This window comes from Poecilia formosa, unplaced genomic scaffold (genome assembly GCF_000485575.1).
Source record: "Poecilia formosa unplaced genomic scaffold, Poecilia_formosa-5.1.2 Scaffold1324, whole genome shotgun sequence".
In the NCBI taxonomy this organism is placed as follows: Eukaryota; Metazoa; Chordata; class Actinopteri; order Cyprinodontiformes; family Poeciliidae; genus Poecilia; species Poecilia formosa.
This window is the reverse complement of record NW_006801263.1, coordinates 2988-15292: the sequence shown is the minus strand read 5'-3', so window position 1 is coordinate 15292 and position 12305 is coordinate 2988. Positions and strand designations below refer to the sequence as shown.

The window sequence follows — 12305 nt, the reverse complement described above, 5'->3', positions numbered from 1 at the left end:
ATAATTATATGATCGGAATCGGTGATCGGCCCTCATTGGTGATCGGTATCGGGAGGAAAAAACCTGATCGGCACATCTCTACTATTTAGCTATTCTAAATTACAAATATGCTTAAGAAAGTTGCATGAATAGAAAACCAAACATGTTTTAGGGTTTTATTCCAAAACGTAGGTCAGTTCTGACAGAAAGGATGAACGTTTTTAAACAACCTCCAACATAAAAAGGTGGATCTTTCAAAATAGGTCATTTCTCAATGACAAAAACCTTGTTAAAGCAGCTCCTGCTCTACAAAGCTGAGTCCATTTCAAATAATACGGTGCACCACTTGATGATGTAATGTTGACGAGGGCCTGGTTACCAACACACGTGCAATTACACCTCTATTACCCGTTTTAATGGGTGACCTAAATTCACAAGAATGAAATTATACAATTTGACTAAAAAGCTCAAAGCACTCATTTGCAATTTTTTTTTTCCAATCAGAAATTAGGACATTAAAAAAAAAAAACAGAGCTTACCTGATTGAGGATCCCGAAGAAATTGTATGGCCGTTTGGGTCCAGGAGTCAGGGTGGCGTCCACACAGACGAAGGAGTAGTTACCAAACGGGGTGGTGTGAACATAATGAAAAGAGCCTACTTTCTGATTGGCTGAGTATTTTCTAGGAAGAGGACAATACAAGCAGAGGCGAAGTCAGCAGCAGAAGGGCGGCACGGTGGTCCTGTTCGGAGCCTGAGCCTCAGAGATAATTTAATGCATTCTAAATAAATAAATTAGCCTCGTCTCACAGATGAAAAATCAGGACATTAAGGATTATTAGGGAGGCAGGAGACAAATCAACATTAAGGGAGGATGCAAGGGAACGATAAAGCATAATAACTGTCAAAAGGCAACGCAGTGAGAGTCTGATCATGTAGATTCGGGTTCTATTTTGGTCTATGTGAACTCTAATCTGCTTGCAATGTGGTGAGACTCGTGTTTCAGGAGCACCGAAGACAACGCACATCGATCAGATTTATGCTGCGAATGCTTGAGCTCAACATTGAGCAGGAATTCGGTGGCATATTGATTATTTACTAACCTGTAATAATTGTTGACGCTATCCAAAGACATAATGTTGAAGGCATCTGTAAGCAAAACAAAACGGGAGAGAGTGAGAAGCATCTCAAATACACATAAGTTAACAAGGTTTTTCCAGTTTCAACAACTCAAATGTAAGACTTTTTAAGATCATTATGAATAAAATTCAAGACCTATATTGGGCAGAAAACAACTGGATTTTTTGTTTTTTAGGGGAAAAAAAGCTGTGAAATTTCTGGTGTGGCTCATGGCAGCCAAGCTTCTTTGTAGAGAAGAACGTAGCCTTGTATGTGTTGACAACAGAAGCGAGCCAGTGGCTAAGACAAACATCATCCAGCTAACTGTTGATAAACTTACACACACCCAAGATAGACACAAAAAATTCAGCTAGCTATCTGCTAATGCTAGCTAGGCTAGCTATAGCTATAGCTAGCATTGTATGTGTATAGCTAGCCTAGCTATTAGCTAGGTTGTATTAGCAGCTTGTTCCCTCACAGTACGGGGGGTGTGAAGATGTCTGGGCACAACTCAAACTTTTGCTTCAAAGAAAAGTCCCACAAGAAAAAAACCTACATAGAATATACAAGATTAAATAATCTAAGAATAACCTAAGAGCTGTGATTATGTATTTAAAGCTAGCTTATATTTTCTGTAATGACTTTAAGATATTTTAAAGCCCTAATTTTGGATACATTAATTTAAGACACCAAAAAGGTGTCAAACTCAAGGTCAGCAGGCCAAATCCGGCCCACCACACCTATTTTATGCGGCCCTCTCGACTTTGGAGAACCACATAAATAGAACCTTCAAGATAAGTTGTATGCCTAAATATTATTTCATATTTATTTCATGTCAAATCAAATAATTTATTGATTCTAATTGTTCCAAATTTTATTCAGTGCGAAAGCATTTTCATGAATATTTAAATATATGAGGGTCTCGGTGAATGCAGGGAAAGCTATTTATTTATATTTTAACTGTTTGTTAATGGGTAGTTTCATCAATCAATTCTGCAACAGCCAGATTATTGACGCCCTCTTTAGGACGTCAATGATCTTGACGTGGCCCAAAGTGGAAATGAGTTTGACACCCCTGATTCAACAGGATGTAATTTAATTGAAAACGAAAGTGACTGTGTGGAACTGTACGAGTAAATTGATGGGGATTTTCTGCTTTCTGAAAAGGTGGTGAAGATGGCCCGAGTCAGAAAAAATCTCCCTTCTGATCCCTGAGAAAAAGACTTTTGTAAACTCTCAAAATAAGGAGCTGTCCCAATAAATCGGCAAGCTTTTGGTAACATTTAACAGCGCTGTGGTTACCAACCATGATTTCCTCGAATATCGATCCACTTGGTGCGCTCCATCACTCGCGACTTCTTCAGGGCGTTATGATAGGCCTGCCATTCCACCTCGTGCTGGAGGGAACCCACCTTGCTCTCTGTTTTGGCATCTGTCAGGTCCCCTGAGTAAAAACAACAACAAACGGTCATCTTTTTTGGGCTGTATGAAAATGACTGCATGAACATGCTTCCTGGGATTTTACCTGTCGCGAGCACTAGAGCCGGTTTGATCACATCGATGGTGTGGGTGCAGAACTTCTCAAAATCCGGAATACGTTTTGGGTCGTGAAACCGACTGATGTGAATGTCCGACACCTTGGATCGGACACAAAAATAGGAAGAAAACAAAGAAATAAAATGGTGCACAGTGCCTTAAAAAAGTATTCACACCCCTTGGTGTTTTTGTTTTTCCCTCCAAATTTTGTCACATTGCAATCATAATCATCAGAACACGTATGTGGTGAAATGGACCAGTGAAAATCCAGATCTAAATCCGACTGAAATTTGTATTATGACGGTGAGAAAATATGAAAAGGTATAAAAGGTGTGAATACTTATGCAAGGCATTGTTGTCAGCTGTAAAGAACAAGGTATCAAAGTTTGAACACAACCTGCTGTGGTGATGAATCACCTTTTTTATCTGGCATAATACTTCGGTGGTCAGTGACCCTGTCAGTCATTCAAAAAGCCACCAACGCCTGTTTTTAGCTCCGTAAAGCCAAATCCATGCATCATGTTCAGACTAAAGCATTAAGGGGTTTGGTTAGACTTCATCCTGGGGACTGTCACTTGAAAAAAAAAAAAAATGGAAAAAGAAAATGATAGCCCACCTGTACAAACCAGAAAATGTTGTTCAACTCGTCCCCGGGAAATGGTGGAGAGCTTCCCTTAGGTCCATCTCCATCACTGGCACTCGGGTGCCGAATGCTGCGTTTAGGGTGCCAAGCCGTGTCATAGCTATCCAGCACCCAAGAGGTGATGAACGCCAGAGCCAGTCCGAGGACAACCAGCGCACCGAACAGCTTCAGCATCCTCCTGTAGTGGCGAGAAAAGGGGGGCTAGCTGCCGCCGTCTGTCCCGGACAGGGAAAAAAAAGCTAGCTACTGGCGGCGGAAACAGCTGAGGGCACGAATCACACCAACATTGATATTACACACCAGCTAGCTACATGGCTAAAGCTAAGGCTCAGACCGTTTTTGTTGCTGCCATCGCGGCCACGGGAGACGCATTGAGATGCTTGGTTCATTCACGGCTCCGTTCGGCTGCCTTCAGGGACAGACAGGAAGTATATCGGAGGTTTATCCAGCTGTTAGCTGCCTACCAGCTTCCTACAGCTTGAACCGGTTAGCGGGGAAACGACACCACCAAGACAACAGAGATTATGTGAAAACAGGAGCTCCCACTCTGACATTATTTTCAGTATCGCCTCCACCTGCGACCCTCTTCCGAATAAAATTCACCTTCGGGAAAAAATTAATTACTTAAGATCTAATCAATTTACTACCGCTTGAGGAAATTTTTGGGACGTGGATGTATTTCAATTTTATGAGCACTATGAGTAAGGCAAGGGGAGTATAGCAGAGGAAACCATTTGGATTTGTTGAAGATTAAAACAAAAAAAATACTGCGAACGATTTTGCCAATGATAGTTTATGTTTTAGAACATAGCAAAAGTACAACCGTAAGTAATAAAAGTTATGTTAATAATCAGTCGGCCAGTAATCCAGATCAACTAATTTATTTTACCGATCATTTAAACTCTTTTTTTCTGTCTGTAAATGCATCAACTAGGATGTTCTTTGATGCAATTTGGTTAGTTTGTTAAAAATCACAATTTCTACTCTTTCCAAATAATATCTGTCCAATTCATTTATTATTATGCAGTCCACGCCATGTTTACGACCTACACTCTCCTATAGGTTATGTAATAAGTTAGCTACATTAATCTTTAGCAAAACAATCAAAAGCAAAAAAATTTTCAGTTCTCTATATTTCATTATATATACACAACAAAGCTCAGGGTCTTGTGGTGTCCATGGGGAAAAAACATTGACTTTATTGTCCTTAAGCCACTGTTATAATTTTGCCTGCGTTCTTTTAGGGTATCGTCCATTTGGAAGACTTGTTTGCACCCAAACGTGGCTGACGTCTTTAAATGTTGCTTCAATATTTTTACATACAGTTCTTTCTTCACGATGCCATCTGGTTTATGAAGTCCACCAGTTCCTTGTACGATTCAGACCCACAACCTGATTCAGCCAACCCTATATTTCACACTTGTAATATTGTTCCCAGGATATCTCCAAAAATGAAGATTTCTGTCCCTGTGTGCGTTTGAAAACTGCTTTTTATTTATTTATTTTTTTTCTTTTGGAGTAATGGGTAATGGCTTCCTCCTCGCTGAACGGCCTTTCAGCCCAGGACACACTACGAATTGACACCATCTTACTAGCTTCAGGCAGCATCTTCACAAGGCCTTTGACTTTTGTTCTGGAGTTTATTTGCACAGTTAGGACCAAAATACAGACACCTGTGGAACATGGGATCGCCTTTAAGCATCTAAATTTACTAAAAATAAAATTTCCCTTTCTATGTTCACTTCTACAGGTCATATTTATCATAACATTTATGTTAATCGCGTTAACATGATAAGCAGCAAGACTCAAATACTTATTAAAGAGTTTTCCTGTTAGGCATGGGTCACACAGATAAACATTTTCTAAATCTAATACTGACGTTGCAGATGCAGTCTTCAACTCACGGGTTCCCTCTAGTGGTCTTTTAAAAAATTGCACTTTTTCCAAATTAAACCGATTGCATCATTTCATCAGATGCACTGGATTTTCTGTTTAGATAATGCGGTTTTTATAATAACAATGATATTAGTAATTGTAAAAATAGTAATACTAAGCGTATTTGACAGACCATCTACTGCGCGTGCGTGGAGCTGTAAAACTGTCAGCGCGCTTTAAATGTCTCCCCGTGCGCGCGACCGAGCTGTTGCGAGGGGCGATCGGATCGGGGCCGCGCGCAGGAAAGCGGATGACCACCAAGGAGCTGTCACGTCACGGATCCGCAGCGAGATGCTGAGGTGACAAGCAGAAGAGGGAACGGCACGACCTTTCTCCCCGTCCCTCCACACACACACACACACACAGTATTTCCCCTCACACCGGTTCTGTTTTTTTTTTTCCTCCGATCACGCCAACACCGCCTCCCGTCTCCCTCTATCCCCATGGACGGTCCGCGCGTCATGGCATTCCTCTCGATGTCGTACGCGCCGCTTCGAAACCTTGAGGATATTTTGTAACCACACCCGGCTCTTCTTTGGATCAAGGATTGCCGAGGTAAGGTTCCCCTCTTTTTTTTCTTCTTCTTCTCCGCCTCTCGCGGTTATGCCTGTTGTTTCCACCACTGCAAGCGGCCGCTGCAGCATGTGGGGTTTATCCTGCACGGCGTCAGGCTAACCTCATCGGCACGGTCGGCAGGATGAGTTTGCGTGGCCTGTGGACGCGCCTGAGTAAATCTGCTGTAGCAACCCAGCCTCGCCGTGCAACAGCTCTCCGTAATAAAGCCGGTTGGTTCATCGCAGGAGAAGGAGGAGAGGTAGTTTGGATTTTTCGACGCAGCATGAGGGGAAAATGAAATGGCGCAGCTGGACATTAAAGACAAACCGGAGCGATTTCTGTTGGCCCTCACCCCCGCCCCCCTTTTTTTAGTTTGTGTTTATTATTATTGTTTTACGTACATCTGTTATTTCAGTAGTTTTAGCGAACCAAATGCAGCTCTTTAGTTGCTTCTAAACGTGTAGATCCATGTCTGACCCTCCAGAGCCGGCCCCAAGGTGTTGTAAGGCCTTAGGTAGAGTTCCCCCCCCCTCCTCACCTACCTCCAAATTTAAAGGCACCAGCCACACTTTCCCTGTATAAACAAATAGCATTTTACATATTATGATTTATTAACATGCTCTATAATGCTTTTGTGTGTACATTTATCAGGGTTATCACTATGATAATGTTAGTTTAGAAATGTGTCAAAAATTATGCAAGAAGTGTTTTTACAGGCTGAAGGACATTCAGTAGAAGCAGACTCAAAGATATATNTCTCCCTCTATCCCCATGGACGGTCCGCGCGTCATGGCATTCCTCTCGTTGTCGTACGCGCCGCTTCGAAACCTTGAGGATATTTTGTAACCACACCCGGCTCTTCTTTGGATCAAGGATTGCCCAGGTAAGGTTCCCCTCTTTTTTTTTTCTTCTCCGCCTCTCGCGGTTATGCCTGTTGTTTCCACCACTGCAAACCGCCGCTGCAGCATGTGGGGTTTATCCTGCACGGCGTCAGGTTAAAACCATAAGCTTAAAAGTTTTTTTTTTTTTTTTAATCTTAATGTATTTCGGATACACCGACACAACGGTGTGCATAATTCTGTCCGAATAGTTTACAAACAGAAATCTTGAAAGTGTGGGGGGCATTTGTATTCATCCCCCTGTCCTAATATCTTGTCAAACAGCGCTTTACATCCATTGCAATGGGAAAAGTTTACACATCTAGAAACTGAAATTCTGCGCGCATCGTTCTTCTAAAGCCTTTTGTGAACAGCAGTTTTGACATTGCGTGATGGTGTAATTGTCATGCAGTGTTAGCTTACAGCTAGCTACGGTTTTGCATGTAGACCAGAAAGTTACAATTTGGTCTCATCTAACTGGAGCGCCATATTCCAAGGCCGTGTCTTCAAGGCTTGGGGCAAACTGCAACCTGATGATTTATGGGTTGCATATTGTTACTTTTCACATCCTTTATTATGATGGATGGAAGAGATGGTCAGAACTTCCTCTCTTTCTACTCTTTGGTCCTGCTCTGCATCCATGAAACCTCCTTTTCAACTTCTATCAAGTATTATTGAGCTTTTGAGATGCTATCCAGCTGTTCCCAGTTGCAAAAATAACACTTTGGCCACTGAAATCATAATACTCTATTTTTTTCTTTTTCACATACCATCTGAATACAAATCATCTTCTTGCTATAAAATCGTCAGATTGCCTTTTCTGAACATAATCCCATTTCTGTCCCAGTGTTGTTCTGTTTGCTTTTGCCCTTTTTGAGGTGTCTGCCTCCCTCTATAACCCAAGTAACGAAGATAGGGGGCGGCGATCTACGAGGCGCAGGACCTGCTGACGCGGGGCAGCGTGGCGCTGAAGGTGGAATCGGCCCAGCAGCCCAAACAGGTGCTAAAGATGGAGGTCGCCGTCCTGAAGAAGCTCCAGGGTGAGTGGAAATGGGCTCGGCGGATTCATTTACAAGAACCGATCGATCCACGCCTACACAGTGACCTATTGATTTGATTCAACATGCATGTACTTTTTGTCATTGGGTGAATGTTGTAGGGAAGAAGAAAACCGTTTTTACATAAATCTTGTTGAAAACACAGGAAATGGCATGTTGAGTGTCAAACCCATGTGTGGATCAGTTCTGGGGACAGATTGTCTGAAATTCAATTTGGGTGACACTTCATTTTTGCTGCAGTATCCTGATTGTCAATTTCTTCTTACAATTCATCAGAAAATTTTTGCATAGGCTCAATTCGTTTCTTTTCCTTCTTTTTTTTTTACTCCAAACTCTACTTTATTGCTTTTTAACCAGCATGTTGTGTTTCTTTTACCCATCTGAGATGAAAATCGATGAGCTGGGATCATGTTTGCTGTCTAATGGCCTCGACCTGCAGCCCTGTGATTCTGCTGCTTCCTAAGGGAGCCTGCATGTAACTTGAGATGAACTCAACTCTAATCCCCCATCGCTGCTGATCCGTGCAACTGTCGAGAGTAAACATTGACCAACAGTATCATTCCAAGGCTCATTGGTCATCCCGCTCTCATCACGAGAAACACACTACTACGTGGTGATGGAGCTTCAGGTCAGTGTTGGTGGAGGGATACGCCACAGAGTCAGCCATGGAGCAATGTCACACGCCTTCACTCCAAATACAAAAACAACAGGTTCTTTCTTTTATTTGTTTTTACAACGTGGAAAAATGTGACGTNGGTTGATCTCATTTCATCACACGTTTAACACATTCATCTAAGTTTCTTTGCTAATCCAAAACACATCTGGATTGCTTCATGTTGGGTTTTTGTTCACTGAACTCTTTTGGAGTATAAAAAACGAAACCAAACAAACAAACAAAATAAACTTCTGGAACCAGCGTGTTGTTGAAGCGTTCACATTCCTGAGAAACAAACGGCTGCTTTCTGAGAGTAGAAACAAAAATCCAAGTCGGGTTCAGGATTTCGGAGAAAACTGGCGTAAATGTGAACATCACTGGCAGTCGTTTGCACCTAAAGTTAACTTGGTTTACAGCTAAAATTGTCAACTTACCTTCGCACAGTCCAAATGCCGATTTGATTTACTGGATTTCTGTGTGGACTGAACGAAGAATATGAAAGTCTCGGTTGCTTTTATCGCTCACAGGTTCCAGTGGAGCAATATATAAATATATATACATATATATATATATATTTTTTTTAAAGTGCTGTACTTCTACTTCCTGTCTGATTTGTGTTCCAAGGTAAACATTGGGAGCAGTTTGGCAACTCCAGCCTTCGTCCATCAACAAAACCGAGCTTTGGAGGAGAACATAAAAAAAGAGATGGGGGGGAAAAAAGAAAAAAAAAACTTTCTTACTCATCCTTTGGCAGTGGTGAAGTGGCGTTTTGGCCAAGGCAACATATCCAAAAAGTGCTAAATCTCAAGTAAATGAGCCATCTTGAACCACAGCAGAATACAGTATACTGTCAACCACAGTAGAAGTTGGAATATTCCTCTTATGGATAAAACTAGACACACTGTCTTGCAAAAGGTACACACACCCTTCAAGCTTCAGCACATTTCGTCAGGTTAAAACGACAACCCTCCATGTCTTTAATTGGGATTTTAGGTGATCGGACAGGGTGTCATTTAATCTCAGAAGAAATTTGTTAGTGAGCAAATGGAGTGAAGGACTAAGGAACTGTGAAACATGGTGATGGCAGTGTCATGCTGGGGAGGCTTCTCTCCGGGGGGTGATTTTGTGTGTAAGTCTAGAGTTCCTACCGAAATATTAATGTCAACATTTCCAGATTAGACATTTGTTACAGCTGCACCATAAATCAGACGTTACTGTGTGCAAATTAGCAAACCGTAAGAACACTTGACTGATATATTTTGTGAGATGTTATATTTAAAGTGCCCTGCATTGTAGTAATTATTTTTTGACTGAATAAGATTTTCGATCTCCACATTATTCCTGCTTATACAGGAAAGTGGGGACATTTTAATGAAGGGGGGGGGGGAAAGTCTGGAAATTGTGGATCGATATAGTCATAGCAATATCCAGAAAAAGTATCATTCAGAATTAGTATCGCACTTAAATGTTTCCCTGATATTGTGCAGCCCTAGAAATTCTCATGAATTTTTACAGCTGGCAAGCTGTAAGGAAGACAGGCAAGGAGGAGGAACACAGCGAAGAGAAGAGCTGCAGGAAGCAGCCAAGGAAGGAAAAGGAAAACAAAGAGGACGAAGTAAGGGCACAAGGAGAAAGAGAAGGAAAGAACAGACAAATGGAAGAAAGGAGATAACATTTAGAAAATGGAATCCTGACTAAAATCTGGAAATGTTAATATTTGTTAATACTCCTTCCTCAAAAGAAGCATAATAACCGTGAAAAACATCAAATAGGCTGGAAAAGACTTGAAACTAGAGCAAAGAATCACATTCCAGCAGGTCAGCTGCCTTAGAAATACAGAGCTGCAATGAAATGGTTCTGCTTAAATTACCTCGTCAAAGTCTAGCACTAAAGTCAGACCTGAAAATCGGGAGTAAGACTTAAAAATTGCTTTTCGTCCAGTCTGACCTTGGAGGAGTCCAGGGGGAATAGACACATCCCTAAAAAGACGTAGTATCAACTTTGCAAGATTCAATACAAATCCAATAAAATCCCAATTAAATATATTAAACATCATGGTTTTAAAGTGACAAAATACGAATAAATACTTTTGCAAGGCAGTGCGTTATGTGCCCTTTATGCATCCTAGATCCATTTACCCTTAAAACGCTGTACAGATTGCTATGAATATGGCCACAAATGTGCTCGTCTGTGTTTCACAAGAACATGCATATTAAGTAAACGATTCTATCTAGAAACAGGAGAGTTCGGTGTTGTTCTGTAGAGAAAGAGAGAGGAAAAGACAGCCGTCGCTGGGGGGACAAGGACGAAGAAGGAAGGAGGGAAGTCGGGCTTTCAGGGTGAGGAGAGACAGCAAAATGTATCTGTGAGTCAGGCTCAGGGTGCAACAGTGCAATTTACTGTCAAGAGGAAGAGTTGCTCTTGCCGCTGTCGCGAAACAGAGGGGCGGGGCCCGTCCAGGCCCAGTAGACCAGGGCCACGCCGAGCGCCAGGGCCCACGTGCGGACGGGAGACAGGAAGAAGGCCGTGACGCCGTAGGTCTGCAGGAGGAAGTAGCAGGAGTGGGCCTGCCAGGTGAGCAGCAGCAGCATGAAGACGTGCACCGCCACGGTCCGGCCACGGCGGCCCGGCCGTGCCAGGTGGGTCCACAGGGTGTTGCCGTGGCAACGGTGATGAAGGCTCCAGCAGAGGTAAGAGGTGAGGGGAATGTTGAAGAACAGCAGCTGCCAGAAAGAAAGTGAGATCACTTATTGTGCTCTTTTTTTATTAACCTAAATAAGTCTGGACAGCAGGGATGCAAGTTATTGATTAATGAGTTAATCTAAAGTTAATTGATCTAATTGATCAACTAATGATTAATTGATGAGCTGACATTTTCTCAAAAACCTGAGTTGCTGAATTAGAAAAAAATAAAACATTAAAATATTTTGTATTAAAGACTCACATTATTAACCTTTGACATATTTCTAAACTATAACAAAACAGGAAGCTCTTAGGTTGCTGAATAAACCATTAACCAACAATTAACGGGAAGTCAGTTAATTGATTACATCCCCAGTCTGGACAAAGATGAATTAAAAAACTCCAGCAGGCTAAGAATATTGCTGATTAAATATTTACATGGATTTCCAAAGGCATGTTGCACACATGAAATAAAAAAAAGAAAAAGAAAACATGCCTACAAGGAGTCTTGCATAGAGAGATGCAGAAGCGATCAATATAATCAATAGTCTTACTTGAATGACTCCAACAACATAAGTGAGACTTCCTTCCAGGAAATGGCCGTCGATGAAAACGCCGAAGGCGAAGCAGGCGCCACTGTGTCCGTCTATCATCTCTCCGATGAACCACGGACCTGACAGGAGACACATGAACAGTTCATTCTTCCACAGAGTGAAAGAATCCATACATCTATCCAGTGTCCAAACTCTGGACAGGTCACCGTTTTTTCCATTTTTTATATATATATTTTTAATTTAAGCTAGCTAGCTAGCTAGCTAGCTAGCTAGCTAGATAGATAGAGCTTCAATTAAAAATGCCCTGAACGTTTTTCTTCTATTTCACTGCTATGCACAACTTTGTGTTTATCAAATAAAATCCTCCATAAATACAGTGAAGTTGGTTGGTTTTAATGTGACAAAGCAAGAAAAAGTTTCTTTTGCTAAACGTCTGCTACAATGAAATAATTATTGTTTCCAGCTTTAAGTAAAAAAAAATAATAATAATAATCCCTGAACTTCCCTAAGAAAAACAATATTACTGTATTATTGTCTTTATCTTTATTTACAAGTACATGAAGATAATCTCCTGATAGTGAGAATTTATAAATTTGTAGTTGGGTTTTGCTAAGCGATTATGGGAGCCTCATATCTATCCTACAGCTGAGTGTTTTATTTATTTATATCTTCCTCTGTTTAAATAGAGATTAGACGCCTAGTCTAAACGAGAT

At 41.4% G+C, this 12305-nt stretch overlaps 2 protein-coding genes and 1 long non-coding RNA gene across 4 annotated transcripts in view; 1 reads left to right on the top strand and 2 right to left on the bottom strand.

Moving 5' to 3' along the window:
- Positions 1-479: 479 nt before the first annotated feature.
- Positions 480-3848, bottom strand: LOC103132791 (transmembrane protein 62-like). 2 transcript variants are annotated; one of them, XM_016667584.1, is made up of 6 exons: positions 3576-3848; positions 3249-3453; positions 2622-2733; positions 2403-2540; positions 1081-1126; positions 480-660 (listed from the first exon to the last, which is right to left on the bottom strand). In XM_016667584.1, the coding sequence occupies exons 1-6, from the start codon at positions 3662-3664 to the stop codon at positions 495-497; spliced, it is 756 nt and encodes a 251-aa protein (XP_016523070.1). In that variant the 5' UTR covers positions 3665-3848; the 3' UTR covers positions 480-494. The 2 variants fall into 2 exon arrangements, with proteins under 2 accessions (XP_016523070.1, XP_007544641.2); XM_007544579.2 differs by having other exon boundaries at positions 3610-3845.
- A 2679-nt stretch (positions 3849-6527) lies between these two features.
- On the top strand, positions 6528-8323 carry LOC103132789 (uncharacterized). Its single transcript, XR_475626.2, has 2 exons — positions 6528-6648; positions 7491-8323. It is a non-coding gene; the product is annotated as an uncharacterized LOC103132789 (long non-coding RNA).
- Positions 8324-8939: 616 nt separating this feature from the next.
- The window catches only part of LOC103132790 (transmembrane protein 62-like), a gene marked incomplete at its 5' end in the record, with an annotated part of 6163 nt that continues 2797 nt past the window's right edge, over positions 8940-12305 (bottom strand). The window contains 2 exons of the mRNA XM_007544578.2: positions 8940-11079; positions 11593-11711. Coding sequence (XP_007544640.1) covers positions 10759-11079; positions 11593-11711 — 440 coding nt within the window. The remainder of the gene's footprint in view (positions 11080-11592; positions 11712-12305) is intronic.